At 48.3% G+C, this 26,015-nt stretch overlaps 1 protein-coding gene and 1 pseudogene across 2 annotated transcripts in view; one reads left to right on the forward strand and one right to left on the reverse strand.

Annotated features, from left to right (window-relative positions):
* Positions 1–4,743: 4,743 nt before the first annotated feature.
* The window catches only part of Bdh1 (3-hydroxybutyrate dehydrogenase 1), a 36,604-nt gene continuing 15,332 nt past the window's right edge, over positions 4,744–26,015 (forward strand). The window contains exons 1-2 of one of the 2 annotated variants that reach the window (XM_051149732.1): positions 4,744–4,994; positions 20,378–20,503. In XM_051149732.1, coding sequence (XP_051005689.1) covers positions 20,421–20,503 — 83 coding nt within the window. In that variant the 5' untranslated portion in view covers positions 4,744–4,994; positions 20,378–20,420. Of the gene's footprint in view, positions 4,995–10,496; positions 10,712–20,377; positions 20,504–26,015 lie in introns of those variants that run through there. The other variant, XM_051149733.1, reaches the window with a different exon arrangement.
* On the reverse strand, positions 22,048–22,646 carry LOC127193198 (60S ribosomal protein L22-like; annotated as a pseudogene).

Genomic DNA, 26,015 nt, shown 5'->3' on the forward strand with positions numbered 1-26,015 from the left:
TGCTCTTAACCACTAAGCCATCTCTCTCACCCAGCACTTACTCTAGACTAAGGAACCTGAAGAACCAGGCTAAGTGCAGGTCATGATCATTGAGCAGAATCCTGAGAAAATGATGTGTAATTGCTTTCAACCGATTCAACAACGTGCATGCATCTACATACATGTACATACATATGCACTATATGTGTGCATATAATATACACATATATACATACATACATACAAAGTGTGTGTGTGACAAATTGTTAATGACTGGTGACTCTTGATGACAGGTGTTTGAGTGTTGTAGCATCTGGGGAGAAAGCTCATTCAGGAGGAAGGTGCTTTCTGCGTCCTGAGTTTGATCTCTAGCAACCAGGTAAAAAAAGGCTGGATGTGGTGGCACACACTTGTCATCTCAGCACTGGGGAGGTGGAAATGACACAAGTGGATCCCCGGAGTTCACTGGACAACCAGTCTAGCCTACGTGGTGAGTTTCAGGCCAGGCTCTGCCTCAAAACACAAGGTGGACAGCTCCTGAGAAACAGTATCTAAGGTTGTTGTAACTCCGGAAGGCAGTTGTAGTCAACACTACACCACCAACAAAGGTTATACTCTGGTAACACACACACACACACACACACACACACACACACACACAGTACATAAATAACTTTTAAAATGCATGCTAGGCATGTACTTTATCACAGAGGTTTATCAGCCACCTAAACTTCTTTTCAAAATGATGAGTTGGAGGAAAAATAACCCCTTGCCTCTTTATTTGAGCTCCAAGGTGACCAGTGTTTCTGTTAACCCCACTCCTTGGCCTCAACCTGAAGGGATGTGTCCCCTTTCGTCGTCCTGTTACTGACAACTCAGAGCTCTTTTGCAGGTTCCCAGTGTTGCAGATTAAAAAAAAAAAAAAGCCTTAAAATGGACTCAAAGAAATTCAAGGACAATATTGTTGGTATTTGACAGTGAGAACAGCAGAGTTGAGAGTTGCCAGGGAGGGAGATGGATAAAAGAAAGAGAGTTAGACGTTCTGAGTCAGAGGCAAAGAAAGGCACAGCCATAGCAGTGGAAGTCTGTGAGCGGCTGCATGGGGGTAGAAAGGTAAGAGATGGGGGTGGGAACAGGAAAGAGGAGGGTTGGGAAGGGGGGAGGAGGAGGGAGAGAAAGTCCAGCATGTTAGGGCAAGAGATTTAGGATTTCAGCAGTGTCGGGAAAGTGGGGGATGGAAAAGAAAGGAGAGGGGGAAAGGTGCATTTCATGAGTTAGAAGGCATGAAGTCTTAACAGCCAGAATCTGTCCACAATACCTCAGGCTGCTGAGGCTGTATTAACACACACTCCCGGCTTCTTCTTCTTCTTCTTCTTCTTCTTCTTCTTCTTCTTCTTCTTCTTCTTCTTCTTCTTCTTCTTCTTTCTTCTTCTTCTTCTTTTTCTTCTTCTCTCTTCTTCTTCGTCTTCTTCTCTTCTTCTTTCTTCTTCTTCTTCTTCTTCTTTTTCTTCTTCTTCTTCTCTCCTTCTTTCTTCTTCTTCTTCTTCTTTTCTTTTTCTTCTTCTTCTCTTTTCTTCTTCTTCTTTTCTTCTTCTTCTTCGTCTTCCTCTTCTTCTCTTCTTCTTCTTCTTCTCGCTTCTTCTTTTCTCTTCTCTTCTTCTCTTCTCCTCCTCCTCTCCTCCTTTCTTCTCCTTCCTTCTTCTCTTTCCTCTCTTCCTCTTCCTTCCTCCTCCTCCTTCTTCTTCTTCTTCTTCTCCTCCTCCTCCTCCTCCTTCTTCTTCTTCTCCTTCTTCCTCCTCCTCCCCTTCCTCCCCCTCCTCTTCTTCTTCTTCCTCCTCCTCCACCCCATCTTCCTCCTCCTCCTCCTCTTCTTCTTCCTCCTCTTCCTTCTCCTCCTCCTCCTCCTCCTCCTCCTCTTCTTCTTCTTCTTCTTTGTCTTCCTCTTTTTTTAAGCGAGGATCTCTCTACATACCCCTGGCTGGCCTAACCTGGAACTCACAGAGTTCCACTTGCCTCTGCTTCCTGAGTGCTGAGATTGAAGGTGTGTGCCACTGTGTCTGGTAACTCCCATGTTCTTATATATTCAGATGTGGCATGCCGTTTCTCCATGTTATGGCTCAATGCTGATCCTCTTTGGTTTGTAAAACCTAATTCCTCCCCCTCCCTTCCTCCTCCTCTTCCTCCTCCTCCTCCTCCTTCTCCACAGTAAGGTTCTGTCCTTGCCTGGACATAGGTAACTCCTGCTGCCTATACCCAAGGGTACCATTGGCCAAACTGTAAAGGTATTACTGACCATCAACCTTGCTCTTTGTGTCAGAGGATGTTACCAAGTTGGTATTCATATACTGCAAAGGAGCATCCAACATGGGAGGCTGCAGCATTCATATTGGAAAGGATACTTTTGGCCATGGATCATGCACAATGTCTTAAATGGTGCCTGGCAAGGATCTGGCTGCAAATGGGTCTTTATAGATTCCCTGTCTGCCCCGGTCCCCCACCCCATCACATCCATCTACTTGTATCACCTGACTCAAGTTGTCCTAGAACCAGACAGCTTTTGTTGTGCCTGTTCCATCCACAGGCAATGAATACCTGGAGGGCAGTGACCGCAGAGACTTCAGGGCATAGACAGAGTGTAAAGTAAGCACTGCCACGTCTGGGCTTGGCTTGAGGTCAACCCTCTTACCTTTGGCCTGACCTCCAAGCCCCAGGGTAAGGTCTTTCCCTCTCCAAACGAAAGAGTAACAGTTCCAGAGAGGAATCTGTTTCAAGTTTGTCTCAGGGTCCAATTGGGGAGTCAGATCACTTTGAGTATTTTAGTAGGGTTGCCCATACATATAAAATATACATTACGTATACATATCCAATATTACAAAATTCATCAAACTATCAATGTTATGACTGGCCTTCCCATGTATCCCTCCTCCTATAGACTAGTATTATGGTTTAGGTGTGAAAGGATCCATAAAGGGGAGAAATTTTAAACTGTGTGTGTGTGTGTGTGTGTGTGTGTGTGTGTGTGTGTGTGTGTACATAGTCCTGTACATATTTGAGGTCAGAAAACAACCGTGTGAGAGTTGAGTCTCTCCTTTCACAAAGTGGATTCTCAGAACTGAACTCAGGTGTTTGGTGCCAAGCACCCTTACCTGCTGAGCCATCTCTCACTGAGGCCAAGAATGGATGTTTGTTTGTTTGCTTGCTTGCCTGCTTTTGCTGGAAGCTGGACTCACTCATCAGACAGTCTCGGTAAGGCCTCTGACACTGAGCTACATACACCACCCTCGTCCAGCAAAGACAGTTTTAAGGATTTGGCTCACGTGTCTGTGGCATCTCAACAAATCCATTCTGTAGAGAAGGCCAGCTGGTAGCACTACTTCAATATTCGGAGACCAAAATCAACACAGCTTTTTCTAAGATTTTAGGTGGTTTTTTTTTTTGTTTGTTTGTTTTTTCATTTCTTTTTTAGTTTTTGGTTTCTTAAGACAAGGTCTCACTAGATAGACCAGGCTGGTCTGGAATTCACAGAGATCTGCCTGTCTCTGCCTTCTGAATGTTGTGATTAAATGTGTGTACCACCACACCTGGCTCTATTTTTTATTTTGAATTTTTGGGGGGTAGTGGGGGGTGCACATGAATGGGAGTGCCCTCCGAGGCCAGAAGGGAGTGTCAGATCCTCTGAAACAGTTGTGAGTTGCCTGATGTCCATGCTGGGACCCAAAGGCTGGTCCTCCAAGAGCACTGTGCACTCTTAAACACAGAGTGTCACTTCTAGTCCCCAGATCAGCATATCTTATGTTACATGACAAAAGGATAAAAAACAAGAAGAGAAGGAGGGGCTGGACAGATGGCTCAGCAGTTAAGAGCACTGGCTGCTCTTCCGGAGGACCCAGGTTCAATTCCCAGCAGGCACATGGCAGCTCACAGCTGTGTGTAACTCTGGTTCTAAGGGATCTGCCATCCTCATAGAGATATACATGCACCAATGCACAAGAGATAAAGATAAATAATTTTTAAAAAAGAATCAGATGGAAACATAGGTATCATTATGCACAAACATAATGGACTACAAACCCATTACAACTACAGACTCGTCACTGGTCACGTGGTGGTGGCTGCCATTTACGACTCATTTACTATGGTTTCGTGTCCCCTTTGGCCTCAGGAAGCACCTGGGCTGAGGTGACTGAGCCTCCTTTTCTGAAGAGACCAACCTAGGTCACTAATTTAACCCAGCCTCACTTTCCACTGTGTTTAGTCACTTGAATCTTAGTGTGGCAGGACTAAGACATGCGCCCCCCCCACTCCCCCCCACCCCCCCACTCCCCCACCCCTCACTCCCCCACCCTCCACCCTGGCAAGGAATTCCCAGAATGCCAGGCATCCTCTTCCTTTCCCTGTGACACTCAAAGGGTATAATTTTGGCCCAACCTCCCTGCAAATGACCCTGTGCAAAGCTCCTGAAACCTTTAAAAATGCTTCCGGGATTGTACTTCCTGGTTGTACTCAAGGGGCCCTGGCTAGTTCTTACTCTGCTCAGCATAGTTCCTGCGCTGCTGACCTGTGTCCACATATGCCTGGCACGTGACCTCAATATGGAGCCAACTAGAGATGTCCTTTGCCATCTGTGGTGTGTGTGTGTGTGTGTGTGTGTGTCCCTTAGCGGCAGCATCTATCCTTGATCCCTGTTTGCCAGAGGGTCAAATTCATAGACATTTTAAGCTTAAAACAAACAGTAGCAGAGCTGAACTTTGCCCAGTCAATGACAAACACGCAGACATCCAGAAGCTTAGTGCAGTGTTTTAGCATTAGGTGGCTTTCCTGTCACACCTGTGTGGGAAGTTTTACTCCCAGGTAAATCTGCAGGCAATACATCAAGCGTGGACAAGATTTTCCTGGGCAGTTATTATACCCTGCTGGGGAGTAAGAGGGTTCCGGGTCATCTGGAGGTCGCTGTCTGGAGGGGGCTCCTGACGTGCATGCGCTGGTAGTGCTGTGGGACCTTGCTGCTGGCTAAGGTAAGTCAAGGCTGACCCTGGGAGCTGTCTGCAGAAGGAAATAAATGTCCCCGAATGTCCAGGGATGCTTAGAAGAGGGGAACAGGGCTGGGGACAAGTAAAGATGCTTTTAGAAAGAGGTCCTGGAAACTCCAAAAGAAAGACTCAGTAGCTTTGCAATCTGATAGATGAAAAATAAATAAATAAATAAAAACTAGGTTCTAATTCTGAAACCAAAAGGCAGAAATGAATGTGCACTCATTTAGGAAAAAATTAATTGAAATGAACATACACATTTGTACCTTGATTTTTAAATTTTATTGCAATACATTCAATATGCTTTAAAATATAGCCTTAGGTGTACAGAAATTTAAATCAAGTTTAATCATTGAGAATTGTGTCTCATGGACTGTAATTTAAGGTTTCTATAGGCCAGATGTGGTGGTATACACCTTTGGTTCCCGAAATCAGAAGGCTGAAGCCACTGGGGACTGTAAATTTAGGGGCAGCTTGTAGGACTCAGTTCAATCTTGTCTCAAAAACAAAAACCCAGTTAATATGATAATTTAGGTCAGTTACTACCAAAGTGGCTTCTCACTGAGGGAATAAGACATTGGCTGCCATATCAGAGCCACTGTAAGACATTTCCACGTAACCATGCAACTATAGAGACAAAGCCCAGCTTGTCATAGAAAAATCTTTAATCCAAAGTCCTCATAAATTGGGGTTATAGGGTTGAGGTAGGGGTCAGTAGTAGTGTGCACTCAGCATGCACAAGGTCTTGAGTTCAATACCCAGCAGCCTCCTTCCTCACTCCCCGAAAAACTGAAACTAGGGTGTATGTGTTTTGTGTGTGTGTGTGTGTGTGAACACATAACACATTGTACTGCAGAACAGGCCTCATATTGCTTTCAGGATGATGGCAAGATTGAGGGATATGATGTGCAGTAGTTGGTACAGTGATAGACCACTAATTGCTATTGTTTATTCAAAATGTTAAGTGTAAACTGGGCAGTGATGGTGCATGCCTTTAATCCCAGCACTTGGGAGGCAGAGGCAGGCAGATTGCTGTGAGTTCAAGGCCAGCCTATTTTACAAAGTGAGTCCAGGACAGCCAGAGGCTTTTTTAACACACACACAACACACCACACCACAAACCACACACCACACAGAGGAACAGAGAGAGAGAGAGAGAGAGAGAGAGAGAGAGAGAGAGAGAGAGAGAGAAAGCCAAGTTTTTGGAAAACAAAAAAAGCCAAATGTTATTGAAAGCAGGTTTTCCTCACCAGTTTATCAAATTTCAAAAAACAGCATAAGTCTGAGGGCATAAGAACTCAGCGTCTGTAAACTGAAGAGTGCAATGGGAGCATCTCAGAAGACAACTGCTTTTATTATCTGCCTGTTCTCTTCAAAGATTCCAATAAGCCCTGGTAGGATGGCACACCGCTGTAATCCCAGCACCCAGGAGACTAGAAGGAAAATAAAAAATAAAAAAGAATGCTGTTTGCAGGCTAGCTTGGGTTCTAGAATGAGTCAGAACTCAAAAAAAGAAAAAGAAAAATCCAATGACTCCAAAAGAACTTTGCTTAGGTTTAAAGACTATCCAGTACCTCCCCAAAACGCTAGTCAGGAGGCAGGAAAAGGCTGAGGCCATATCTCAGTGGACCAGTGCTTGCCTAATGTGCACAAGGCCTTGGGCTCAATTTCCAGAACTGAAATCCTTAACAAGCCCAGCTATCCGCACCTGAGACAGAAATGAGGTGGGTGGGTGTGTACCTTGCCTGAGTCTACCCCTCCCCCTCCCCGTCAATCAAACAGCTTGCTCTGTCCTGCCTGTTCATTGTGGGGACTAGGAAGTGCCCTCCAGTTCTCTTTGATGTGCAGTCACATTAGGATCAACTTTCTAGGTTGGCCCCCAACACACCACCTGCTGAGCCCCACAACTGGATTCAGAAGCAGATTTATTGAGTTTTTTGTTTTCACTACCAATTGTAGAACAAACTATTGATACTTGTAAAATTCCTAAGATTAAAAGTCTCTTTTTTTCTCTCCCCTTCCCCTACCCCGTGTGTGTGTGTGTGTGTGTGTGTGTGTGTGTGTGTGTGTGTGTGTGTATGTACACTTGTATGGGGGTCAAAGGCCAACTTTCCGGAATCTGTTCTCACAGTCCACTGTGAGGTAGGGTCTTTATTTTGTTTCTAAGCAGCATATTCCAGCCTAGCTGGTCCACGAGCTTCTGGGAAATTCTCCTGTCTCCGCCTTCCAACTTGATAAAGAATGCTGGGATTACAGATGTTCAACCACATTTGACTTTTTATGTGAGGTTTAAACTTGGTCATCAGGTTTGCGTGGCTTTACCACCACCCCACCCCACCCCACCCCCCACGCCACCTCCCCAAGCTTCCAGTTAAAAAACACCCAATTGCATCAAAACAAAAAGTCCGTGGCATCTGGGCTAGCGGGTGGTACCACTGTCTTCTAGACCCGTCGGTCCTCATCACGGAGTACCTGCCACACACTCGGGTTGTTAGGAACTTGCAGGTGGCTAAGAGTGGGGTTTAGTCTGCCGCAGCCTTTTCTGAGAATCTTTCAGAAAGCTGATTCTTCTAGGTAACGTTTCCTGAGCGCCCCACTCCCTACTCCCACCTCACCGTTTCTGCCCCTCTTTCAGAAGACTTACTGTAGGGTTCCTGATGACTCACTTAGCTTTGGCTCGCGTCTCTCTTGGCAAAGATTGTTTCCCAAACCTATGCTGGGTATTTGTAACAGCGCCCTCTGGCGGTTCAGATGAAATGTACAGGTGCTAAAGCGCCTTCTGCCTGGGCAGTGAGGTGCAGGAGGGAGATGGAATCTTGGCACGTTTCTTGTTTAGAGTGACCTTGTTCCCACAGGTTTCTGTTTTATTTGTTCAGACTCATAGCCAGGCCTTTTCTCCGGTTCTCAAACTGGCAGACAGACTGTACCGGGAACAGAATGACTTGAGATGGGGCTGGGCCCAATTATGTCTGTTCTCAGTCAATGACTTTCTCCTGGGAGTCGCCATTTTCTGACTCTCTCTCAGCTGTTAGCGATGCCCTCCAGAGAAGAGCATTTGGGAAATGAAGGCACGAAGTCTCAAACCCAACAAACCAGTTCTTCATTAGCAGGGGTGGGAACAGTCCGTTGAAAGAGCCTGAAGTAAGGGCTGGAATGCCTCTTTGGAGCTATCGTTGCCTTCACCTGGATCCCACCACCCGCCTAAATGGAAACAGAGGAAGACATGTATATAGACTAATTTTGGGAGTGAATCTCCTTTATATGGTTAACAAGGTGACAAGAGATTCCGAAAGGCATGGTGGGGGAGGGTCCCTGCTTCCTAGATGGCAGTGTCCTGGTGGATGAGGCTCCTCAGACTGGCCTTGCTGGTGACCTGTCCATGGGTACATCATCTTGCGGGTTCTCTGTGGCTTGGGAGCCAGTAGGTGAGCTTGATAACTCAATGCATGTGCTCTGATAACGTGTTAGGGGGAACATTCTCTCTGGGAAGAGGACTCCTTTGCATGTCATTGTCACAGCAAAACAAGATACCTAGTCAGCCACTGCCTAAGAAACCTCTGGGAGAGGTGGCTTAGTGGTTAAGAGTACCAGCTGCTCATCCAGAGGTCCTGAGTTCAATTCCCAGCAACCACAAAGTGGCTCACAAGCATCTATAATGTGATCTGGTGCCTTCTTCTGGCCTGCAAACTCTATGTGCAGATAGAGTATACATAAAATAAATAAATCTTTAAAAAAGAAAGAGAAAGAAAGAAAGAAAGAAAGAAAGAAAGAAAGAGAAACCTCCAGAAACAGGAGTGGCTGGCTGTAGTCAAATGGAGAGGATGGAGTTAGAAACGGTGTGCTGTGGAGTTGGGGGGGGGGGCTCTGTCTGCCACTACCACAGACCCCATGGGTATTGTCATTTCAGGATGTACACTAGACTCGCTTCAGCACTGCTGAGGGGAATAGGGACAGAGTGGCCGACTTGCATCTCAAGGGGGTAATATTGGCCAGAGAGAGTCCCAGTGGTGTTGGCTCCTTCACACTAGCAGGAGTACTCGGTGTCAGAAAGCAATGACAGGGTCGCTGCAGGGTCCTGGGATGCTATGGTAGGGACAGTTGAGGCAGGGGCTTCTCGGGTTACATCTGCAAAGTTGCACTGGAAAGAAGCCAGCTGAGCAAGGCTTGTCTAAGGTGACGGTGACGTCAAAGAGCTCAACTAATTATCTAAGTCTTCTATAAATCTTTACACACAATTATTAGTCCCAAGTCCCAAGTTAGAATCTATGGCTTTCCTAGGTGAGAAGATTAGCTCTCTTCCAGCATGACATAATCCTCAAGTGTAATGTGGTGACGCATTATACTGATTAGGATCTTTACTTGTTTGTTTGTTTTTTTTTTTTTTTTTTTTGGTTTTGTGTGGTTTTTTTTTTTTTTTTTTTTTTTTTTTTTTGAGACAGGATTTCTCTGTGCAGACCAAGCTAGCATCAAACTCACAGCGATCCGCATGCCTCTGACCCCCAAGTGCTAGGATTAAAGGCGTGCACCACCACACCCAGTTTACAGTATTGAGATTTATTGTTATGGGTTATGGCACCCACCTACCGAGCGACATTCTGAGTCGTTGAAGCAAGAAGTCTGGCTTGAGTCTGTGGAACGGGCACATATTCTCCCGGTCTTCAGTCCTCTGGGTGGCAGAAACGGGGGAGCAGGGGCATTAAAAAAAAAAAAAGGGTGGTGGAGAGGGAACACGTAGCATCAGCCCTCAAGAAGATCCAGAGCCTGGCTGGCAGGTTTCTCTCAAGCCTCGGTGCTTGTCGATCGGCACTTTCCTGGGGCATTAATCTTTCTAGTCCTTTTCTACGCAGTCCTTATGCAATTTATCTAAACGTATCTCCATCACCGATAGGTCCTGGTGCCTCTCCTCAGCCTGAATTTCATCCTGGAAACAGGCGTCTGGGATTTGAGAGGAGTTCACTTATGGCTGGCTGTCCCCGCAGATAAGTAGACGTACTATAGGTGAAACGCTGGGAAGCTGCGATACGTTAAAGACCCTCAGGATAAAAAAATTTTAAAATGGCATTTGGTTACATGGCATTTAAAAGTTAACTAACCACTTAGCCCCGGTAAGCTTTAAAGACAGCAAACGCACAAAAAACCTGAAAGGAGTCTTGTCCTCTGCAGGTTTGTTTGTTTGTTTGTTTGTTTTTCTCTCTTCCCTCTGCCTGGAGCGGCACCTTCTCTCCAGTTTGGGGGGTGGGGTGGGGTGGAAGCTGACACCTTGCACCGTCTGCCTCCCCGGCACAGGGTCCAGGAAGCGAAGATCAGATGGCAGCGGGCATCTGTTCAAGGCTAGGATCGGGATGGATGGCAGAGAGCAGGCTTACCTCCGGGGTGCCTAGAGACTAGGGGCACCCTCGACTGGAACAGTGCCAGGCCCGGATAAGGAGGGCTATGGAGGCTGCGCCTGAGCACTCCCCGCCTCCGCGCTGTCTGCCGTCGGGCCCCGCCCGGCGCAGCACTAACGCACGCACCGGAGTGTGTAAGACACATCCGGGTGTCAGAGGCTGGAGGCCGCGTTGTTAGGGGTGGGAGAGGGTCTTGAGAAACTGAGGCAGTGCGCCAACTCCAAGCCAGAAGCGCGAGCACCTGCATAGCACCAGGTTGAGACAGGCGCGCCGGTCCAGCCCTCGTCGCGGAGCCCCCTGCCCGGTCGCTTTAGGGTAAGAGGGAGGGTCTTCATCCCAGCTCCGGTGCTGCTCGACAGCGCCATCTGCTCGGTTTGGGTTAGCCAGGCAAGGTTACTAAGCCGGGTCCTTGGAATACCGGTGGGGAAGGGGACATCGTGTCCTCTAGACAGCCCTGCAGCCGAAGAGGAACCATAGATGGACTGATTGATCTCCCAGCCTGGGCCTCAGGTGGTCTGCACACGCCATCCTCGGCTAGCCTCCGTGCGCGCCTCCAGGAACAAAGTCCTTTATTAACGCAACGGGAGGCCCGGGGTTGATCACGCGGCCTCGTGGGCCCTAGGTGGAAACCTTCCTCACTCATCGTTCACTGCCGGCGCAGTTTCACAGAGGGGAACTGAGGCCCCTGGAGTGGAGGGAACTAGCCCAAGGTCACTTCGTAGTCCAAGGCCGAGCCTGGGTCCAAGTCATTCATCCAGCCTTCCAGCTTTGGAAGGCGTTGCAAGGTTCCGACCCATCTCCCGACCTTGCTCTACGTCTGTTCCCCCTCTTCCCGTGGCCTTCACTGGGCTCTGTTCTGGGGTTCTTGGCAGCGTCTCCGTGCCTGCTACGCTCCGAAAGGATGCTGGACAGCGGTGAGGCCGCAGGTCCAGCCACTTGAGCGGAGCCTGGGTTGGTAGAGACTGAATGGGCCTCGGTACTGGGGGAGGAGGAGGAGGAGGAGGAGGAGGTCTGGACAAGGTGGCGGCGCCGCGGGGGTCGGCTGGGGAAGCCCGAGTGGCGGGGGCCAGGCAGGGCCAGGCCGGCGGCCTCCCCAGCGCCACGGCTGGAGGACAGTGCAGCTTTGTCTAGGTGGTGCCGCCTCAGCCAATGGGAACGCGGCCTTGGCCGAGCCCCCTTGGTCCCCGCCCTCTTGCCGGTTGGAAGGGACCGCGGCTCTGGGATTGGCTGCGCAGTCCAAAGCGACGTCAGGCGCGGCTTGGAGGAGGAGGTGCCTGTGCGACTTCATCGTACCCCTTGCTTGCTGGAGGGCGCCCGGATTGCGTGGGTCCGCACATCTGGGTGGGGCCCCGATGTCCTTTTCCTTACCCATGTGGCCCCCCCTTCCAAGAGGAGGCGGCATAACACCCACCGCGTGTTTTTCCAGCCAGTGAGCCAAAGTCGGCCCATAATCAGCAGGTGCAGAGTCACTGTCTAGCCCAGAGGTTCCCATTTGGAAGAGTTGCGGAGGCTTCCTCTTGCCAGGATCCTTTGTGACGCAGCAGATGCCTTTCTTTCGACATCAGATTCGTCCTGAAACGCTGAGCATATACACCCTAGGAGGCCAGGAAGCCGAACGGAGCGGAGACATTTATGTATCGTTCATGATTTCTAAACAATACATATAGAGGAAGCATAGAAGTCAGTGATTGACCTCACTTCTATTTGTGGCGTGTTCACAGTGCGGGTGGGAAAGGTGCTTAGATAGGGCTTGTGAGCGGTTATGAATAGACAGACATAGCTCCAAAATACCCGACTGGGTGACTGTAATTACAAAGGTCCAGAGGGAGACTGGGCAGAGAGGGAGAGGGTAGGGTTTTTTTGTTTGTGAGAAGGGTTGAAACTAAGGCTTCACGCACAATATATAAGTGCCACTGAGTTCATCCTGAACCTGATTTTTATTGAGTCGATGTCCCACTAAATTACCTAGGCTGACCTTGGATTTATAGCCCAAGAAGGCTTTGACCTTCCTGCCTCGACTCCCCGAGTAGCTGGGATTACAGTTCCCCATTGAGAGACCGGTATTTGGTGTAGGCAATGAGAAAAGGTAGCTTGGAGGAGGTGGCATTTGTACCAGTTGGATGTGAAATAAATCAGACTGGGTATAGGATAAGGGAGACCACAGAAGTTAAGAGTGATGGCATAGTAAACAGTTGGTAAGAGTTGCTAAGGGCACAGACACCTGTGGACTGTCTACAGAAGATTCAGTTCCTTCAAAGTCAGGCATGGATAGAGGAGGAGCTCAGGGGCCCCTACCCCTCACAGGCGAAGCATTTGGTCCTGATTCAGGGAGAGAAGGAGTCGCTGTCTAAAACTGGGTATTCACTCTGATGGACAGTTCCGACGTAGTGGTCACTCAGCTAGCCCTGGTTAAACCGAGTGGGTCAAAGAACAAAGCCAAAAGTCAGGAATCTGAGAAATGCCTCCTGAGTGCTGGGATTAAAGGCTACCACGCCTGGCTTACAACCCTCTTAGTCACTCAGCTGGGCGTCTTCAGTGCGCGGGGCACTGCTGTAGGGCTCCCCTTTACCCCAGGAGCTTGCAGTTGAGTAAGAGTCAAAGATGGAAATAAGATAAAAGTAATGTGCAGAAGGTTGCAGCGAGCTGAGTACCAAGAAAGAGAGCAGGAAAATGGAAGCAAGGAGAGAGACAGAGAACGTGACAGGCTGGGGCGGGGCATAGGAGGGAAGAACCATAGATGCGGCTAACTTGTGAAGAGTTTCCAGGCAGAGGGACGAGAAAAGCAATGACTCTGAAGCTGCAGTGTGCCAGGAAATGTTCCAGTAATAGTGAGAAGGCCACTGTGGCTGAGACACAGGGAACAGAGATGAGGTTAAAAGGATGCTGGGGCCAAGAGCATGGAAGGTTTTGGGCAGCTTGTACAAATTGGGGGCTTTAACAGTCACAGGAATTAGATGCAAGACTGTGTCTTTTGCAGGCTTGAACCACCCACTTGGAGACCTTGATGGACTCAGAGCCTGCTCTGGAAGCTGTTGCTGTAATCCAGGCAGTGAGGGATGAAGGCTGAGATGGCAGAGGGGGCAGAGGATCCTAGCTAGCTTGTGGAGGTGAGGCCAGTAAGAGCTGCCAACAGCTGGGCCGTGGAATGTGCAGGGAATCAGAACACAAGCACACTTTGGAGAAGTTAAATGACATATATACCCAATAAAACCTTCAAAGGGACAGTTGTACACCTAAGGCTAGAGCTTGAGACAAAGGCTGAGCTGGAAATAAACCTTAGTGTTGTAATAACACGTAAATAATATATGTTAACTATATTATGTCGATAACATGTTAATTCATAACAATAATAGCATATAAACAATACATCTATGAAAGCTCACTGTATGGTAAGAACAGACCAGAAATGGAACTCTGGGACAGCATGAGTAAGTTGGCCTTGGCAACTGTTCTCCTAGGCATGGAATGTTCTCTTGGTCTGGCAATTGTAATTATAGTGATTTTGACAGCTCTGCTAACATTTCTTTTGGGGAAGCACAGAAGAGTGATGGAGTGAGGGAGGCATATGTCTTCCTGTCATTATAAGGTCAGCAAGGAGGCATTCTCTGAGTGTGAGGCAGATGAATTAATGACAGCATCCAGCAGACTCTGCCTCTGGCTACCTACCCTCAGCAGCTTAGGTCTCCAGCTTACAGAGACCTGTTTTCATTCTTTCCTGGGGGTCATCTTGGGTCATCTAAATCCTCCAGGGACAATGACAGCTCTGGAGACTGTGGGCTGGAGGAGCCTGGGGGAAAAAAGAGGTGAGGAGTTTACGGAATACCCTCACGGCAGTGACTACGTACAGTAATTCATCTGTGACCAGGGTCTCTGGGCAGATCAAGAAGCCAGCGTAGGTGTGTCTCTGCAGAACTGGGCTGTACAGCTAAATCCTTGGCTTTATTGACCTCATTGCAATTAGTTATGACTTACTGTGCACTTGTGATTGAAGTAACGGTGAGAATGTAATGTGTGTCCTCTGACGTCCTGTGCACACCCTTTAGGCTTCCTTTCCAGACGATTCCCTCTCAAAGGGCATCTCGATAGAAGGTTTTTAAAAACGTGTTTGCCATCCCGTCGGCATGACTTCTGGGACATGCTCATTATCCACAGCCTGACCAAACAAAACTGCTAAATGATTTGAAGGAAACTGTTCAGAGCCTAATTTGTGCCTTTTTGCTTCCAAATCCTATAACTCAGATTCCTATGGTATCCAGGCAAACTCAAAAGGCAAAAATTGTACCCTTTTAAGGTAGAAGTTGAGAAATGTTTTTACTGGGTTCAAGCAAAGCTCACCTACCTCACTGTGTTAACTTTTCAAATACTAAGCTGGCCTAAGAGGGCGTGGCTCGGTAATAGAGCATGCGCAATAGCATGTGCCAGGCCCTAGGTTCAGTCTCTAATACCCCAAAATGAAACGAAACACAGCAAACCGCTGGACTGAAGCAAATAATAAAAATAAAATGCAAGGGAAGCTGAAAGTCCGAGTTGGCCAAATTCAGCGGTGGGCTGCCACTTTTGGACGTTAGCGTTTGACAGATATTCGTTGTCTTGGGTACTTCAATGTGGGGAACCTGCAGAGGGCGCAGCTTGCGCTCCTGAGTGGGACAGGGCTCTCCTCTCCCATGTTGCAGGGCTACATCCTCCCCAGAACAGTGAGACCTTTCCTGCCAAACCCCCGTCTCCAGTATTCCTGTCGGTGCAGGTGCCCTTCTTCTTCTGAGAATGACTTACTCTAACGAGGTTAGGACAGACCTAGCTACTGACACACTAGACAGCGGCCAGCTACGGCCTCTTACTTTACAGTGTCGCATGGCTGGCCCTGTAGCCGGTTCTTGCTTAGCTGCCCTCTCCTGGTGAAGAGAAACGGGGTTCATCTTGGCCTCCCCTCTGATTATGCACAGATTATGCATTTATCTCGGAGGGAGGAGCTCTTGAGAGGAGACTCAAGTTTTCCCCACATTTTTGCTGTCTGACAACATCCTCTGGATTTGGTCCTTCCAAGTCAAACCCCTGTGCCTTTGTACTTTGAGGCATGAGTTTCAAGGCTGAAGGAAGCTCTGGCCCTTGAGAGCTCTTCTTTTTTTTTTTTCCTGGCACCCACCTGTTTCCTGTAACCATTTCTGTTTCCAAAGCTGTAGGCAAGTCCAAGAACTTCTTGTTCTTTTACAGAGTGAAGTCCTGCCAGAGCCATTAAGATAGCTACCGTAACCTAGAAAAGTCCTTAGGTGTGCCAGTGTAGACGCATGTTCCATAAACCTAGTCAGGCCTTGGGGAGTAGCTCAGTATGAGGCCCCGCTTTCAGATGTAAATGCTACTTTGTGTATGAGAGACCATGTTGTAAATAGGCATAATTCAAAAGCCCCCATTTTTCATGCACTATAAGCTACTTTGACTATAGCACTTTACATTTTGCTGACTCTAAGGAAAACTAAGTTGAAAGCAACCCTCTATTTGGAGATTATATTGAGGCATTTTCTTGCCTGGGCAGTGAGCCAAGGGATGGGGAAGGTCTTTAATTACAGCATGCATTTGAAATCACCCAGCTTCAGTTGTGGTGGGAGGAGGTGGAGATTGTGTGTGTGTGTGTGTGTGTGTGTGTATGTGTGTGTGTGTGTGTGTGTGTGTGTCTGTGGGTGTCTATGTGGGTGTGCCTGTGTGTGTGTTTGTGTGTGTATATGTGTGCCTGTGTGTGTGTGTCTGTGTATCTGTGGGTGTCTATGTATCTGTGTATCTGTGGGTGTCTATGTATCTGTGTGTGTGTGTGTCTGTGTGTTTGTGTCTGTGTGTCTATGGATGTCTGTGTGTGTGTGTGTGTGTGAGAGAGAGAGAGAGAGAGAGAGAGAGAGAGAGAGAGAGAGAGAGAGAGAGCTGGCTATTTAGCACAAGGCATCCTGTAAAGAATGAGACCTCCTCTGGCTTGGGTCTTCCCCAAGGGCCAAGTCAGGTTCTGCTCTGCTGCTGCCTGCAGGGACCTGCCACAGAACCTGACTGTAGGTCACAGAGCCTTCCTCCCCTCAAGGCACTCCCTGGCTAGTCTGCATTCACTCAACAGAGACTTGCTTGTGCCGCCTCTGGTTGTTGGGTGGGCGGGGCATTGATAGTAACTGAAAGTGGCCAACAAGATGGGCAAGGCCTCTAAGGTTTTGTCTCATAGAGGAAGATTAAAGAAATGAAGGGTAGAGCTGGGATCAAAGGAAGTGGACCTACAGGGTCATGCTGTGTGTTGCTTCAGAGCTCCTTAAAAAGAGAGAGTGACCTTGCCTGGTTCTTTTGCCGACAGAATACCTGACATTGATACCTTTGAAAGAAAAAGAGGTTTATTTTGATTCGTGGTTCTGGAGCCCTGGAAATCCTAAGCACAGCTTCTGAGTGAGGGTCCCATGCTGTTCATAGCACAAGAGATGGGCACTGGTTTGAAGGTGGCAGAAGGCAACAGACAGCAGACAGATTGTTTCATAATGACCCCGTCTTAACAGTAACTCATCCAGCCCCAGGAGAGTGACATCTCCTTGGGGACAGTCACTACTTCCTCCTATTACCAAATCACTTTTTTTTTTTTTTTTTTTTTAAGTCAAGGAGAAGGCCCAGGCTGGTTGGTCTCAAATGTGTGTTCCTCCTGCCTCAGCCTCCCAAGTGTTGAGATGCTAGGTCCTACCATGCTTGGCTCCTGTTCACCTCTGCTTCCTTGCTTCTGTTTGGTCTTATTTTCTTATATAATCTCATGCAGTCCAAGCTGCCCTTGAGTTCTGTCTGTAGCTGAAGGTGATTTTGAACGCCTGATCCACCTGCCACTGTGCCCAGGTCCTAAGGACCCTATGTCTCAACACTGCCACAATGACAGTCAGATGCTGGTCTGATTGACTTGGGGGTGAGGGAGGATAGCTCAGGAGAAGAACATTTGCTTAAATGCATGGAGTCCCTCATCCTCATCCCCACTACAGAGAGTGAAGGACAGAAGACCACTGAGAGAGAGAGAGAGAGAGAGAGAGAGAGAGAGAGAGAGAGAGAGAGAGAGGAGAGGGCGCAAAGGCTCTGGGGCTGTCAAGAACTGCCTCACCAGACATGCACGAGACACTGTTGAAAAGTGAGCAAACTGGGCAGAGAGGAAAGGGAAGTATAGCTAGGTGGTGGTGGTGCATGCCTTTAATCCCAGCATTCGGGAAGCAGAGGTGGGCAGGTTTCTGTGAGTTCAAGGCCAGCCTGGTCTACAGAGTGAATTCCAGGACAGCCAGGGCTACCCAGAGAAATCCCATCTTGAAAAATATCATCATCATCATTTAATAAAATAATAATAATAATAGTAATAAACTTATAAAACCCAACAGAGCAGGCTTGGGAAAGCAGGGCAGAAAGCATGACCTGCCTTCCAGCTGCTGGAAAGATCTTTCTGGCTGAAGTTCTCAGAATGGTAGTGGTTCATAGGAGCAAGAATGCAAAAGAGATCAATTCCAAGTTCAAGAACAGTTAATAACACAAGTCAAAGGGGCCCTGTCTGCCTGCCCTGAGGATTCAACAGCTGAATACCTCTGCCTGCCCCACCCGGGTGAGCAAGGTCTAGGCTGGCCTAAGGCTACCATGATCTAGATATGCTTTAAGTCTTGGCTCTGAATTTGAAGCTTGAAGTGGGTAGACATTTAACCGGCTGCCCTTATTCATTATGGAAATTAGTAAACGTTTGCCTTCCTGCATGTCTTTTCACCACATCCAGGCCTGGGGCCTGGAAGCGTCAGCAGAAGGGTTCTTCTTCTTCTCTGCACTTGGAGTTAGCTGCCCTGTGGTGCTGGGAATCGAACCTGGGTCCTCTGAAAGAGCAGCCAGTGGTCTTAACCACTGAGCCACCAGCTCTTCAGATCCTAAGTAAACTATTTGTCACCTGCAGAGGAGGGGCCTTTGGTTGCTGATCCAGGTTAGATAATGTCATCAAGGTGGGGCTCCTGAGTTGAATCTTGGTGGCTTTATAAGAAGTCTGTGTGTCACATGTCTCACGTGACATGCCTTTAATCCCAACACTCATAGACGGAGGTGGATCTTTAAGAGTTCAAGGCCAGCCAAGGCTATGCTGACTCAACAAAGAAAGAGAGATAGTCAGAGAGCAGTATAGTTGTTGTTACTGACTTTTGACTTACAATGTCTCGTGACAGTTTGATACTCTGCCAGCAGGAAGCCCATAATGTGTCCTTTTTCTTTTCTTTTCTTTTCTTTTCTTTTTTTTTTTTTTTTTTTTTTTTTTTTTTGTCTTTTGAGACAAGGTTTCTCTGTGTAGCCTTGACTGGACTCCTTGTAGACCAGGCTGACCTTGAACTCACAGCGATCCACCTGCCTCTGCCTCTGCCTCCCGAGTGCTGGGATTAAAGGCGTGCGCCACCACACCCATAGCTAGATGTGTACTTCTAACTTTAGAATAGAAGTGTGGGCTAAACAAAAACAACAACAAGACCCCCCAAAAAACTCAACCTGTTTTCTTTATAAAGTTCCCCAGTATCTAGTATTTATTGATAGTAATAGGACATTGACTAATATACTGGCCTCATGGCCTAGAGATCCCTCCCTGTGGGGACCCTATCGCTAACGGGATGGGTGTGACAAAGTCCCCAGTCCCCTGGACTCCAGCCTTGAGGGCCACCTCCTCCTAGCCCTTCAGCCAGAAGATGTCACTGTTTACCAGAACAGGAAAGCAGGGGCATTCTTGCTGACCAACACTTAGTTACTAATGGAAACAAGCCGCAAGCTGAGGGACTTCTTAGTCAGCCATCTTATCACTGGCCTGGTTGTCGCATGTGACATTTAATCACCATGATGCTAGCCGACCTGAGAGGACACCAAGAAATGTGTGACCTAGTTGCAGTGGTTTGATTTTTACCTTAAACGGGTAAGAATGAGAGTGTTTGCATGGCCTTTGTTTTCTCTTTGTGTGCAGTTTTGTTGTTTGTTTGCTTGAATTTTTGGCAGAGTCTTATAGCCCAGCCTGGTGGGGAACTTGCCGTACAGTCTAGGCTGACTTCCAACTTGCAATTCTCCTGCCTCAGCCGTCTGAGTGCATGTACTACCCTGCCTGGAATAGTGTGTGTGTCTGTGTGTGTGTGTGTGTGTGTGTGTGTGTGTGTGTGTGTGTGTGTTTTAATCTTTTAAATGTCTCATCTCTCATCTTGTAGCTCCAGACTTCACGCTCTAGGCCCTAGAGTCTAATGGTTGCTGATGAATTCAATCTGGCAGCCTCAAGTTTGCTGGAGTAAGAGGGAGGAGGAGTACTGAGGCAGGTGGTGTGTGGTACAGGGCTGCAAACGCCACCTCCAGAGGGCGGGGCTACACTGTGAGTGAAGGCTGGGGTCCTGACCATCAAGATGGATGTTTTGCTTGGTATCAGACAGCTGGATGAGGGAACAGGGCTCACTCAGTTAGGAGCCTCCCCCCTACTCCCTGCCTCTCCTGCCCCCTACCCCCTGCCCCCACCCCATTCAGGAGGTTCAGTGGTTAAGTGCTGCTCTCACAGGTAGGTCAGACCTCTGGCCTGCAGGTCATGCACAACTGAGGACAGCTACAAATGTGAGCCAACACAAAGCCATAAGCTCACTTAAAGTGTTACAGTCTCTTGTGACTTTCAAACCTCAACAGTTGCTGAGCGTTAGCCTTTTGCAGATGATATCACAAGGTTAGGTAAACTTTTATCTGGTCACGTCGCCAAGTCGGTTCCCCCAGGAGCTGCTGCACAGCCAGATTTGAGGGACACTGGTCTACTTCTGGGCTGTCTGTCACACATGGGTGGCTGCTCATCCATGGTTGCCCTGTGAGCTGCGGGTATACCTTGGCTCCTGATTTTCCATCTCATGAGGCTGCAGTTTGAGCAGGGCCCAGTTGCTTAACTTTAATAACCTGGAGAAAATGGCCACTCCTGACCAAACTCCCAAATGCGAGACGCTGACCGTCCATTTTGTGTCTCAGAACCACCAGAAGGAAGCAGATCGTCCTACAACTTGCTGTCGTGATGCTGGCTGCCCGTCTCTCCAGACCCCTGTCCCAGCTCCCAGGAAAAACCCTAAGTGTCTGTGACAGAGAAAATGGCACAAGGTAAGCAACCAAAGGGAGAGGTGGCCTTGAAGACCCAGACCGGGCGCTGAATGCCCTCGCTCCCTGCCAGACCCCAACGATGTCAGCCTTGAGTGCTCGGAAGTCCAGCCTTCCCAGGGCTCCCAGGGCAAAGAGGAAAAGCTTCCCAATGGTTTTCTAAACCCTTTGCATGCGCTGGGGCCGTAGCTCAGGGAAAGAGCGTGTGCCTTGGGTACACATAGTCCCTAGTGACTGCAAAACTAAACAAATCCCTTTATCTGAATTGTTGTTTTTTGTTTTTTGAGACAGGGTTCATTTCGCCATGTAGAGCCCCCTGGCTGTCCTGAAACTCACTCTGTAGACCAGGCTGTCCTCAAACTCACAGAGATCCTCCTGCCTCTGCCTCCCAAGTGCTGGGACCAAAGGTGTGCGCCACCACCATGCAGCTCAGAGATGCTTTTAGACTTATGTAAAAACTGCAAAAACAAAGGGCACCTCAGTCAACTTCCTTGGCCATTCGCATCATGTAAAGTCATAGTGTAGTGATGAGCACTGGGAAATTGTAGTGATTATGACACTGGTGACCGAGCTACAGACCTTATATGGCCCGTGGTGAATCTCTTACACAACACACAATTTCTCCCTTGCCACCGCCGTTGCATTTAGTTGACGTGACTCCTTAGCCTTTTCCCATCGGGAACAAGTCTTCTTCACCATTGATCATAGTCTTGACACTGGAAGACCACTTGCCAGCTCTTCTCAGGAATGTCTCTGCTGATGTAGGGTGTGTATATGTGTGTGCACATTAGTAAGGAGTTTGCAGAAGCGAGGTGTGCCTTTCTTAGCTTATCACCAATGTCCGTGTGACTCTTTTCTTTGGTCTTTTTACACTTATACTTTTAAGTAAGTGGCCTAGACATCCCTGGACTGCTCGTGTGATTTAGAAGAAATACTAAATAGGTACAGACTAAATAAGCAGATCTTTGGTTGTTTGGAGACGGCATCTTAGCAATGTTGCCCACCTAACTCCTTGGTTCAAGAGTCCTCCCACATTAGCCTGTGAGCGGTGGGTCTAGGTGTGTGTGGCTTCACCTAGTAGATCTCGCCTGTCCAAAGGGGGATTCTTCGGGCAAGTAAGAGGTACTTCTCCTGGTTATATTTGAAGGATGAGAAACAGAGTGTCAGAGCTTAAGTGTTAAGCCCCCGGAGCAAGAAAATTGGCTTTTCCTATGCTAGTACATTTCTTTAGAACATACATTGTGCATTTCCTCAGCATTTGCTAAAAGCCATTTGTATGGGATCCAGAGAAAGAAGCGGTGCTGGAAATTGGACCTCAGCTCTCCACTGTTGTCACGTGCGGGATTTAAAATTCACCCCCAGGCAGAGCGCTGTCCACTGTAGGAAGGAGACATGGATCCTGGCTGTTGAAGGCTTTTGGGAAAAAGTGACTTTCTTTTTTTTCTTTTTTACCCTTCTTTCTTTTCTCTTTTTTGGGGGGTTGCTTAGTTGTTTTGTTCCTAAATTTTATTTATGAATTAATACAAAACATTCCAGACCAACTTGTCTTAATCCTCATTCTCCTCCTCCTCACCCTGGTTAATCTGGAAGTGACGCAACTCAGAACCCTCGTTGTGGTTGGCGACAACACGCAACCACTCTTGGGGTTTGCTCTTCTTCATGTTTGTTTGTTTGTTTTTTATTTTTTGGTTTTTTGGGGGGTTTTTTTGTGAGCTATTTCAGGCACCTTTTGGAAAAAGCCACCTCGGAAGTGATAGTAATCTTGCTTTTGTGCCTTTCTATTCGCCTTGATTCTCTCCCAAAGAAACTGTTCAGCATTGGCAGCATCCTGATTCCATGTTCTGCAGGCTGGGTGCAGTCATGGGTGAACTTAAAAACCCACTTCTTTCTGCTCCCCTTCACCACAAGCTTTCTCCCCGTGGCATGGCAACAGAGGAGGCAGAACTTGTCTTTTTCTTTTTAATCCATTCGTGTTTGTTTATTTATTTTGTTCAAATCCTTGAGTGTTTCAACATCAGGAATTCTGTGGCCAGTGGCCAGGAAGGTTGCCAGGGAGCCTGGCGGGAACCGTGCCACTGTTTGCATGGGCACAACATACCCTTCTTAGGTCACTGCTTTTGTGCAGCTTGCTGTCAGGGCTGTGCATGGTTCTGCTTTGTTGCCCATGACTGCAACCCTTGCCCAAGGAGAAGTCACCTCTGGCTCTGGTATCAGTGCTGTGCATTCAGGAAGAGCTGTGTTCCCTCTGCGGATCATGCCTCATGCTTGCTGCCAGGGAAAATGGCTTGTAGCACAAGCTCTGGGCTTTCTTATCTTTAGATGCCCTGTCCCAGCAGGCCAGGATACCCCATTCTTCAGACGTCAGAGACCTAGCACCTCCGTGGCGCCTCCCTCCTGTCTTCTTTCCTTCTGGAATCTATAAAAACCACTGGCCAGAAGAGTGTCCATGCTGGACTGGTGCCTTGCTGAGGGGGAGCTACCCAGTTATTGGTCCACTTCTATTTTTTTTTTAAGCAAGTGATTCATAAAAATAGAAAAACCTGGGCCTGGAGACATGGCTCAGTGCTGAAGAGGACTGCCTGCTCTTCCAGAGGACCTGGAGGCTCCCGGGGAAGCCTCCACATGGCACCTTACAAAGGTCTACCTCCAGCTGGAGGGGACCTGATGTTCTCATCCGGCCTCTGCAGGCACTGCACATACATGGTGCACATGCATATGTACAGGCAAACATTCATACACATAAAATTAAAACAGAAGCCAGGTGTGCTAGCGCATGCCTTTAATCCCAGGACTCGAGAGGCAGAGGCAGGCAGATCTCTGTGAGTTTGAGGCCAGCCTGGTCTACAAAGTGAGTCCAGGACACCCAGGGCTACACAGAGAAACCCTGTCTCAAAAAACCAGAAAGAAGAAAGAAAGAAGGAAAGAAGGAAAGAAAGAAAACATGTTATAAGGACATTCTCCTATCTGATTACGCGAAGAGTTACCTGGTTATTTCAAGGAGCACTGAGGGGAGAGGGGGCTGAGTCAATGCGTTGCATGCCCCCAGGTTATGGTATTAGTAGAGGCCCAGAGGGACAGCAGGTCCAAAGGAAAGCTAGCACAGAGGGTGACCTGTGCTGAGAACCAGACGCGGGGTCTGTAGGAAAAATCAGTTTGCTTGAGTCTTGGTTGCCAAGGGCTTCAGGCTCCAGTGCACCCTGCTGTTCTCCCAGCATCCTTGAAGAGTGACCTTCCAGCCTTGGTGCATTTGAATGTGTCCATTGATGGGAATGTGTCCCGTGTGTCCATTGGTGTCATTACCTCGCACCGCAAGCCTCGTGCCTTTGGACAGCTCTCTCTATAGTCCTTTATAGTGAGTGGAACTTATTTCTCCTGTAAATGCCAGCCTTTGTTCACAGTCACATGTCTCGTTGGACACCGTGCCACCCAGTACCCATCCACTTGTCACCTTTTATTCCATCTGTATGCTTCCCTCCCTAGTGGGCTTTCCTTGGCCTGTGTTCCTTCTTAAGGTCTCATGTGCAGTCAGCACTGCCACCCAGGTCTCAGGCCTCAGGCCTCAGGTGGGGTCCCACAGGACACATTCAGGTGAGAACTTCCCAAGGAGTGGCTGGCTATGGTCCCTGCCATGAGACCTGGTAGTCTGCTCCACGTAATGGTCCCCGTAGCCTTTGGGTTTAGGAGTACATAGCTGTGCCAGAAGACACTGGTGCCTCTGGCAGACAGCTTATTGATGTGTTCCCACCAGGACACTACCACCTATACCCTGCACTTGTGATCTGCCCAGGCAGGCAGGAGACACAACTGCCCATGGCTCCGATCCAGCAGTGTAGACGTGGGTGTTTTCACCTGCCCACCCTGGGTTCAAATACCTACTTTTGGCAGTTATGTGGCACTGGAGAGGACTAACAGAATCGCCCTGCCTCCCCCACCCCCACTCCCACCCCCGCCCTGTCCTTGTCCCTGATCCCCCCCCCCCACCCTACCAGAGGCCATTGTGAGACTGTGTTTCTCCCAAGCTGCACTTGGTGGGTAATTCTATGCAATCTTCTAAAATGATCTTAATTAGATTCATCCCACTACGCTGACTTGTGGCTCCCCTTGGCGGAAATTCGAATTACTGGTCATCGATGCTGGGTCACAATGGCAGCTATAACACCGCTAGAAACTCTGACCAGTAAGAAAGGGTAGAAGCCAGAGCAAATGCCTCCCTGGGTTGTCCCAGAAGGCCTCTCCTTATACGGTCTGGAGTTTCTGGATGCACGTGTTCAGATGAGCAGCGCATCAGCCACAGGCTGTGCTTGTGTCTGCCTCACCCTGGGGGGTCTGCTTTAACTGGGGTTGAGCAAGAGCCCCTCCTCAACGAGAAACCGCCCTAGGCCAGGGATCTCACACAGGTGTAGGAAGTCTAGAAAGACATAAAATTGACATTGGAGCAGATGAAGCTCGGCTGGCAGGGGTGAGAGGAGGTGGCAGGGAGCCAGGCAGAGCCCAGCAGGACACCCATGCCAGCTGGAGCTGTCCGCCTGCACAGAGGCTGAATCGCCATCTGTAAGGCTCTGCCTTTCTGGGTTGAGTGCAGAGGGTTTGAGCCTGTGAGTTCTTTGCAAATGTAAAACTGTGCCACCAACAGGTGTGGATGGTAGAGCCCAGTGTCACATACTGGGCAGGACACAGGGAGTTTGACCAGCTCCAGTGAATGGATATAGATAGATAGATAGATAGATAGATAGATAGATAGATAGATAGACAGATAGATAGATATAGATAGATAGATAGATAGATAGATAGATAGATAGATAGATCAAATACATAACAAATTGGACTTGGGTTTGTGTTGTTTGTTTTGTTTAGTTGTTTTTTAATTTTAGTTTTTAAATTTTCTTAGTGAGGGCTAGGGGTGGACATGGAAGGCCTGGGAAATGTGTGTGATCAGGGTGCATGATGTGAAATTCCCAAAGAATCACTAAAAGTATTATGTTGTGGGGGAAAAAAAAACACAAAAAGGAGGATGTTATAGACTAACAGAAAAGATTTTTATGCTACATGGGTCACATCTAAAGGGTTTTCAAAATTCACCAGTGAAAAAAGAGAGTCCCACATAGCACGTGGGCAAACACAGGATGTGTGTACCCCGTGCCGTAGTCTGAATGCTTGTGTAATCTCCAAAGGCATATGCTGAATTCTGCTCACCAGGATTGTATTGTATTGTATTGCTGCATTGTGATTCTGGGAGGACTTAAGAAAGGGCCTATTAGATTGGCTTACACAGTAGAGGCCAGCCAGTCTCAACAGTGCCTGTGTACACACCATGGAGCTAGAGACCCCAGGAACCACTCAGACCATAAATCTGGGTGCCTCGGCAGTCTCAAACCAGTGCTGGAGGCCTGGAAGACCCCTGGATCACCACTGGCTTTCAGTCTACGTTGGAAGGCAGAGGAAGCTGGCATCGGATAGCACAGCTCAGGATAAGCGAGGGCAGGCGGACAGATGTGCTTTCCTCTCATGCTTCTTT

The sequence above is a fragment of the Acomys russatus genome, chromosome 8 (assembly GCF_903995435.1).
Source record: "Acomys russatus chromosome 8, mAcoRus1.1, whole genome shotgun sequence".
Lineage (NCBI taxonomy): Eukaryota > Metazoa > Chordata > Mammalia > Rodentia > Muridae > Acomys > Acomys russatus.